General features: G+C 35.9%; 1 protein-coding gene across 1 annotated transcript; it reads right to left on the bottom strand.

Moving 5' to 3' along the window:
• Window positions 1-3,576: 3,576 nt before the first annotated feature.
• LOC116133550 lies at window positions 3,577-4,195 on the bottom strand. The gene is made up of 2 exons (XM_031419239.1): window positions 4,147-4,195; window positions 3,577-4,061 (listed from the first exon to the last, which is right to left on the bottom strand). The coding sequence occupies exons 1-2, from the start codon at window positions 4,193-4,195 to the stop codon at window positions 3,577-3,579; spliced, it is 534 nt and encodes a 177-aa protein (XP_031275099.1).
• Window positions 4,196-8,913: the final 4,718 nt, after the last annotated feature.

Below are 8,913 nucleotides of genomic sequence, written 5' to 3'. Positions count from 1 at the left end.
AAGAATTTCAAAATACGCTCACATGACCAAGGTTCCAAATCCATGCCTCAGCTTAGTCCGATCGGCAAACCAAAATAGAATACAAAAAGAATTTCAGGAACAAAGAAAATAGAATAAGAAATAGAATACAGAAAGAATTTTAGAAAGAAAGAAAAATAGAATAAGAAATAGAAAACAGAAAGAATTTCAGAAAGAAAGGAAAAGAATTAGAAAAGAATTTTCAGAAAGAATAAAAAAATGATCATTTGCATATGCAGCAGACATTTTATGTGCATTGCATCTTATGCATTTATGCATAGATTAAACAGTTTATTTTATTATTGCGTGTCTGCCTAGTCAAGAAAAGAAAATAGAAACCTATGAGAATAGAGAAGAAAAGAAAATATAAGCCTATGAGAATAGTGAAGAAAAGAAAATAGAAGCCCATGAAAATAGAGAAGAAAAGAAAATAGAGCCTATGAGAATAGAAAAGAAATTAGAGATATACAAGAAAAGGACAGAAATTAGATACATGCTAGAAAAGAACAGAAATTAGAAACATGACAAATAGCAAGAAAACTTAGCGATTTGTTGAGTAGAGAAAGAAACAGAAAGTTATAATCTAGTAGAGAAGAGAAATAAAATGATAAAGAATAGCACATCACTAGAAGGATTTAGAAATATTTGAGGAAAATAGAAGACTGCTAAGTAGTACGCTTGAGAATAAAGAGAGAAAGCAAGCAGAAAATTAGAAATAGTACAGTGAAAACGGGGACAATGGAGTAAGAGCATAGTTAGATTTGGTTTACTTATTGAGCATTTATAACTCACCTCGTTGCTTTCTTTATTTTGCAGGTATTAGATTGTAGTGGTCAGGAGACGTCAAGCTAGCGAGAAGATTACACACATTGTCTCAGTGAAGAATTTTAATGCGGATTGATATATGTGAGAAATAGTCATTGTGTAAGAGTATGTTATAACTGGATTAAGGATAAAAATTTTAGAGGAACACTTTTTTTTAAGCTAGCAATTCTCTAGATTTTCTCTATAAGATACTCAGTGAATACTTACTTAGTGAGATATTACAAAGCATACTAGTTCTGTCAATCTAGATGTAAGTATTCATTTGCATAATGTTCTTCATTTGCCGAATTTTAAATATAACCTGTTTTCAATATCCAAATTTACTTCTTCCAACAATTTCTCAATTACTTTCTATATTGATTTTTGCTTAATCCAGGATCTCTGGAGTAGCAAGTTGAAGGGGATTGGTAGAAAAAGCCAGGGCCTTTACTATTTTGTACCATTTTTGAAAATAAGTCCAAATGTTTCTAATCTTGATATGGTAGCTAAAACAGTTTGTAATAAAGATTGTTTTACTTCAGTTGTGCATTCTACTTGAAAACTAAATAAAAAGTTTTGTTTTCTTTCTTTTGCATGTTGTTTATCATGTAAAAATCCTGACATTTGGCATCAAAGGTTGGGTCATGTACCCAACTCAGTATTGAAACTCATGATTAATGACTAGCATGTTACAAACTCATCTCATTGTAAAGTTTGTCCATTAGCCAAACAAACTAGGATTCCATTTCCTTTCAGTCATACTACTACTAACAATATCTTTTGCACATTGATGTTTGGGGCCCCTACAAGGTATCAACTCTTGGCAATGCACGTTTCTTTCTTACCAGTGTAGAAGACTACTCTGGGGTTACTTGGACGTTTCTCATGCAATGGTAAAACTGATGTTTTTCAAACCATTAAACACTTCTTGTTAATGGTTCAAAATTAGTTTCATATTACTCCAAAATGCATTAGAATTGATAACGGGTTAGAGTTTTTTAATAAAAATTGTCATGAGTTACTACAAAGTCAGGGTATTATTCATCAAAGCTCATATGCCTATACTCCTCAACAGAATGGTGTTGTTGAGAGGAAGCATAGGCACATTTTAGAGGAAGCAAGAGCCTTGACAATTCAATCTAATATTCAAAATGCCTTCTAGGGCTATTGTATTAAGACTGTAGTGTACCTAATTAATAGGTTTCTAACAATTTTTCTTGCTGGTATTTCACCTTTTGAAAAAAGTTTTGGCAAACCACCCAACTTAGATCATCTTAAGGTTTTTGGCTTCTTGGCTTACTCTACTGTTCTCTCTTGCAAAGACAAATTTTCTCCTAAATCTACACCTTGTGTTTTTATAGGACACTGTTTAACACAAAAGGGGTATTTATTGTATGACTTGCAATCACAAAATATTCGGGTTACAAGAGATGTTATTTTTTATATATGAACACATTTTCCCTTTTACTTGGTCTTCGTCCTCTAAACACATGTTTTCCCCTTACTCATTTTTGGATTTAGAACCATTACCTGATCCCTCATGCATTACATCTCATTCTGTTCAAAAAAGAGGAATACCATCTGATCCACTTGTAGAACTAGGTATTGCTTCCTCCCTTGAGCCTACATCATCATCATTACCAAATGAATTAACTCCTGATTTACCTTCTGGACCTATTAGAAAATTTGCCCGAACATCTAAACCTCCAATTTGGACATTTGATTTTATATGTCCAACCAATTCACCTAAACCAATAGATATCGATGTCAAATATCCAATTTCTGATTCATTATCCTATACTCACCTTTTCACTAAATATAAAGCTTGTCTCACTAAGATTTCTTCTCTTACTGAGCCTGCTAGTTTTCACCAAACTTCTAAAGATCCAAATTGGGTTGAAGCCATGAAAAAGGAGATTCAAGCCTTAGAAAATAACACTACCTAGTCTTTGGTTAGTTTGCCTTTTGGAAAGAATTCTATAGGCTGTAAATGGGTGTACAAATTGAAGCATAGAGCAAATGGTTCCCTAGAGAGATATAAGGCTTGTTTAGTGGCAAAAGGGTATACACACCAGGCTGGGATAGACTATGAAGAAACATTCTCCCCTGTGGTAAAAATGGTTATTGTTAGAACCATTTTATCTTTAGCATCCATGCATGATTGGCCACTTTACCATATGGATGTGGATAATGCATTTTACAAGGTGATCTCGATGAAAAGATTTACATGACACTACCCCAACGATTTTGCAAACAACCTAGACATAATTTAGTTTGTAAATTACTTAAATCTCTCTATGGTTTAAATTAGGCTTCTTGAGCCTGGAACTCTAGGTTCACCCCAGCCCTTGTTTTTGGTGGCTTTCATCAATCCAAGGTAGATTACTCTCTTTTCATTAAGAGAACTGGGTTTCAAGTGGTGATGCTCCTAGTTTATGTAGATGATATAGTCTTGAGAGGTAATGATTCAACCTTGATTGATCAAACCAAACACTTACTTTATTCTCATTTTAAAATTAAAGACTTGGGATTGTTGAGATATTTTTTAGGGATAGAAGTGGCCAGATCCAAGAAAGGAATTAATATTTCCCAAAGGAAGTATACTCTTGAATTGATCTCTGACACTGGCTTATTTGGTTCTAAACCTACTCTTATTCCCTTGGATCTACATGTGAAGTTTACTTTTTAGGAAGGATTGAATCTAGAGAATTGTGGTATTGGTGAGGTCATTTTGTTATACTGATTTATAGGGAATTATGATGACTGATCAGATTGCAGTTTCTTGTTCTCATTATCCACTGAAATGCTAGGAACATTAGCTGAACTACTATGAAACTCATTATGAATCATGGTGTTCATTACGGTATGTGCTTTTTCCAATCTAAGTTCAAGTTTTTGTAAGACAATCTGAGCTTCCTGGATAGATATCATATCAACCTTAGATTCAAGTCTAGTTGTTATATTAATAATAGTAGCGTCATACTTTGAATCAAGACCATCTAGGATATAATTCAACAACTCTGGATCAGTAATCACCACTCCACTTGATGATAAATTCTTAGCATAGCTCTTCATTTTTAGAAAGTAATCATGTATACTCATGTTATCCTTTTTTGTGTTTTGTAAAAGGCTTTTAACATGAAGTGTCTTGGCTCTAGATTTAGTCAAGAATTCCTTCTCTAGGGTAAGCCAAATATCAGTGGCAAATTGACATTTAGAGATCATAGCAAACATAGATTCTAAAATTGATGACAATAACCAACTAACTAGCATTTTATCAGTTTTCTTCCAAAGAATGTATTTCGAATTTGGTTTTTTAATTACCTCTGAGTGTGCACTGTCTAATGGAGCTTTCACGAAAGGAGCTGGACATGGTATTAATCCAATAAGGTGTTTTTCAAGATTGTGAGCTCCAACTACAAAGAGGATCTATGATTTCCAGAAGCAGTAGTTGTCCCTCATCAATTTAGGTGAGATTATAGGCAGTGTTAAAGATGTCATTGTAGCAAAATTGACAAAATTATTTGAATCTGGAGTGTATTTAGAGCTTGAAATCTTGTTTGTTTTGTGAAAAGGTGAAGGATTTTGAGAAAGATCAACCATTCTTGACGTTTGTCAATGGCTCTAATACTAACTAAGAACACTGATAGAGATGAAGAAAAACAAAGCAAAAAATGAATCAAAAAATTGTTTGTTATAACAGAAACTTAACTAACTCCCTAACACGTCAGCTAACATGCTAGCTATCAAAAGTTAATACAAGTCAATTTCTTCATATCCTAACATCCCTTCTTAAACAAAACATCTACACTTCCCCACTTCTCTATTACACTCTTTCTTATATCCTAACACTTCTCTAGCTTATGATGAGTTATTTGCCATTCCTGATGATTCCCCTTTGACTGATCCCATAGTGTTTCAAAAACTCATTGGAAAGCTCTTGTATCTTTGCATGACTAGACATGATTTGATTTATTCTATGAATCTTTTAAGTTAGTTTATGCACAATCCTAAAAAATCTCATCTCAATGTTGCTCTGAAGATTGTTAGATATGTCAAGTCTGCTCCAAGCCTGGGTTTGTTCTTTCCTATCACTAACTCTCTACAGCGTACAACTTATAGTGACTCTAATTGGGCCTTATGCCTCATGACCAGGAAGTCTATTACTGGTTACTGTGTGTTTTTAGGCAATTCTCTTCTTTGCTAGAAATCAAAGCGGGAAGTTTTGTTGTCTAGATATTCTTCTAAAGCTGAATATTGAGCTATGGCTTCAACAATTTGTGAAGTTGTTTGATTGGTTAAGCTATTCTCTGAACTTGGTTTTCCTATTTTGACTCCTATTTCTCTTTACTATGACAATCAATCGGCGAATCATATAGCTTCTAATCCTATGTTCCACGAATGCACCAAACACATTAACATTGATTGTCATTTAGTTCGAGAGAGATCAAGACTGGCTTAATCAAATCAGCTTCTGTTCATACCAGTGAACAACCAACTGACATTTTAACCAAAGCACTTAGAACACTGATAGAGAAGAAGAAAAACAGAGCAAAAAATGAATCAAAAATTTGTTATTGCTTAACTGAATGTAGGATGAGATATAATTGTTTATATACATGTGTGTTATAACAGAAACTTAACTAACTCCCTAACACGTCAGCTAACAAGTCAGCTATCAAAAGTCAATACAAGTCAATTTCTTCATATCCTAAGATCACTTCTTAAACAAAACCTCTACACTTCTCCACTTCTCTATTACACTCTTTCTTATATCCTAACATCCACCCTTAAATTAAACCTCCATAATTTAGCTTAAAAAAATTCAATCAGCAATCTGTAATAATAGCAACTCTTTTTAGTAGCACTGTACCACAACTCTTTAACCAAACAGTAAACTCTAAGTAGCACTTGTCAATAACACTCTAAGACCACTGGAGAATGAAACATACTCTAAGGATAGACTGTACAGAATTTTGCTACATTTCATAGCTTCCCAGATGTAGTTAGGAACTTCTAGTCATAAACTCCAAAAAAATACTATAAGGAAAGACTGTAGAGAATTTTGCTGCATTTCATAACTTCTATGATGCAGTTTAGAACTTCTAGTCATAAACTCCTACCAGAGCTATAGTGAACTAAGTATCAACTCATATTAGCTTAGAGCAAAGAGCAGCTCATTGCAGTCCATAACTTTCATGCTATGTTTTAGAACTTCCAGAGATAAATTCCTACCAGAACTGTTTTGGACTAAATATCAGCTCATAATAACTTAGAGCAGAACTTCCTTGTGACCAAAGTCAAGCAACTCAAACCTACAAAACAACTTAACTTAAGCTTATTAGAAGTAACCTACTCTTTGACATAGTGAGCATCCAACTCAATATGTTTGGTTCTACCATGGAAGACAAGATTTGAGGTGAGTGACCCTGAACTCTTGTTATCACACCATATGACAAGTACCTCTGTTGGCAGCAGTCCTATTTCAGAGAATAAGCTACAAAACCAGGCTAATTCAGTAGAACCTTGAGTTAAGGCTCTGTATTCTACCTTAATGGAGGATAATGCCACTACTTTTTGCTTCTTGGAGTTCCATTGAATCAGATTAGAACCAAGATAAACACAAAAACCATTGGTAGATCCGAAGGATTGCAAGCCTAGTCAACGTCTGTATAGCAGACCAGATTAAATATGTTGCTAGGAAAGAATAGTACACCATACTTTAAGGAGGAATTTAACTCCCTGGACCTCCCAAGTTTGCATTTAAAAAAATGACCCTGAAAATATTTTGCAATTTTTTTTAATTTTGAAAAATTGACGTGGTACATTTAGGATTCATTAAACATGTAAAACGGGTTAAAGTGAAAATATTTAAACATATGTGGGTAATATTATAATTAACGAAAGTTTGTTTAAAATTTGAAAATTAAAAACAACCCCCACCCTTCAAAATCGCTTAATCGAGCCAAATACCCAAAAAAGGACCAACGAACACCTTTGATTTCTCTGCCATTTCCGGCGATGAAAGTGCCCTATTCTAGAAAATATTCGATCCTAAAGTTTCCTTACACAAAACCATGGCTGATATTAACAAAGAGGAGGAAAACCCAACCCTATTCCAAATCCTAGACTCCGGTAGTGGCGCTAGTTCAAAGGTTATCAAAGAAGACGCTCCGGTGGATCATCCGATGAGTGAAGGTAGTCTAGAGGTAAAAGAGACAACAGTGGCACAAGAACAGAGAGAAGAATCAGAAAATGGTTCTGAAGAGGAGGACGTCGGCAAGAATTCAAGCTAGGAGGAGGACATAAGTGAAGAAAGGGTACGTTTTTTACTTGTTGTTTTGAATTTGATGAGAAATTTGATTGATTTGTGCAAATTTGGGGGATATGTAGTTGGTTTTATTGTTATAGTGGTTGTGGCGTTTTGTCGAACAATTGGCGGGCATTAGGGGAGTGGCTTTGTTTGCGTTCCACAGGATAGGGGAAGGCAAGGAAGGCCGTAGGGAGGTTGTTTGTGGGAGGTTGGAGGGCTGGGGATGGCAAAAGGTGGTGGAATAGGGGGGCTGGAGGGTTGCCCTGCATATTGTAAGGTTGGACACGCACTATGCAGGGCAGCCTTCCAACCCCCTTATTCCGCCACCTCCTACCATCCTCAGCCCTCCAATCTCATGGAACCTGCCACAACAGCCTCTATAGGGCTTGCATTGGCTTCCCCAGTCCTCTCGAGGCCAAAAACACCCACTCCCCAATGCCCTCAAAGCCCATATTCCCTAAATTGGTAGCCTATTGGTTGTTTTGGTTTCTTTTTTTGCTGATATTTAGTTTATATTGATTGTGTAAATTTTCCAAAGCGTAAATTATAAAGACTATGGGTTAGAGGTTATAGGCGATAAAGTATCATAATTCCCCATACGGGTGACAGTTAGGTCGAGTTGGCAAGTTTTTACAATAATTATGGAGATTTTACAGGAACAGAAGAAGGGTATGGACCGATTCAAAGAGAGTTATTTTGGTCATTTTGTGAACATCGAAGAAAATTGGACAAAAGGCATTTTGGGGGTAGGGAGTGCATTATATGTTGCTGCACTTAGTTAAAAGCCAAAAAAAAGAAAAAAAAAATGAAATGTGATTCATGGTGGAAGGGAAGCCACTACGATTTGGGATGATGGAATATGCCCTGATGACAGGTTTTAGATGTGGGGCATTTTCAAATGTGGAAGAGCAAGAGAGAATAAAGAAGAATAGGGCAGCCGATAACTTGGCTAAAAAGATTTTTTTGTGGGTGGTTGGGGGGGGGGGGGGGGGGGGGGGGAAGGCATTCTCTAACGGGAAAGCGATTTAGAGGAGAGTTTAGGAGAAGGTGGGTATACCTCTTTAGAAAGGTTCAAGATGTGCCTGGTATGGTTCGTGCATTCCATCCTAATGGCTTCTAACTCAACAAAAGTCGTTAATATGGATTGGGTGAAGTTTGCAAGCAACATGGACTTCTTTAATGCTTATTTGTGGGGATGGGTATCATTTCAGCTAACCAAGGACTCCCTGCAAGGAAAAGACATGGCATTAAAGTAGTACCAATCTGTGGAGAAGAATAGACTGAGCACGTACAATTTGTTTGGCTTCCCATTTGCAATGCAGGTAAATATTAATAGCTTTTTGTTATATTTTTTGTATTATGATTGTTTTTTTTCTAATGTAGGCTTGGATGTATGAGGTCGTCCCTGTCCTAGCTAAGGTGGGGGGGGAGGATGAAGACTTCGGATGAGCAATCGTAATTTCCTAGGATGTTACGGTGGCACATCGAGAAGTATACCCATTGGGATTACGACAAAATAGACATAGAAATTCGTAAGATTAAAGGATTAATCTTTTAAATATGCACTTGATTTTAAATGTGGCTTAAATTTGATTGATTTTTTTTTTTTTATTGTAGGGAGTCGTTCGTTCCTTCCTCACTGCTACTAGGGGTGAAGCGAGAGAGGAGTATGTTACATCGTTCAAAGCATTGGAGGATGCAGTAGAAGAAGGGATAGACCGCCTAATGCAGGACCTAGAAGGGGTCATGCATGTGAGAACAGTTGCAAGGCCACTGCT

The sequence above is a fragment of the Pistacia vera genome, unplaced genomic scaffold, assembly GCF_008641045.1.
Source record: "Pistacia vera cultivar Batoury unplaced genomic scaffold, PisVer_v2 Contig270, whole genome shotgun sequence".
Lineage (NCBI taxonomy): Eukaryota > Viridiplantae > Streptophyta > Magnoliopsida > Sapindales > Anacardiaceae > Pistacia > Pistacia vera.
This window is presented reverse-complemented; position numbering and strand designations above follow the sequence as displayed.

Excerpts from the sequence above, each read along its gene's own strand:
- LOC116133550 (XM_031419239.1), bottom strand. The coding sequence starts at position 4,195 with ATGTCCAGCTCCTTTCGTGAAAGCTCCATTAGACAGTGCACACTCAGA. Across the intron at positions 4,062-4,146 it reads TAGACAGTGCACACTCAGAG|AATCTATGTTTGCTATGATC; the intron begins GTAATTAAAAAA and ends CATCAATTTTAG.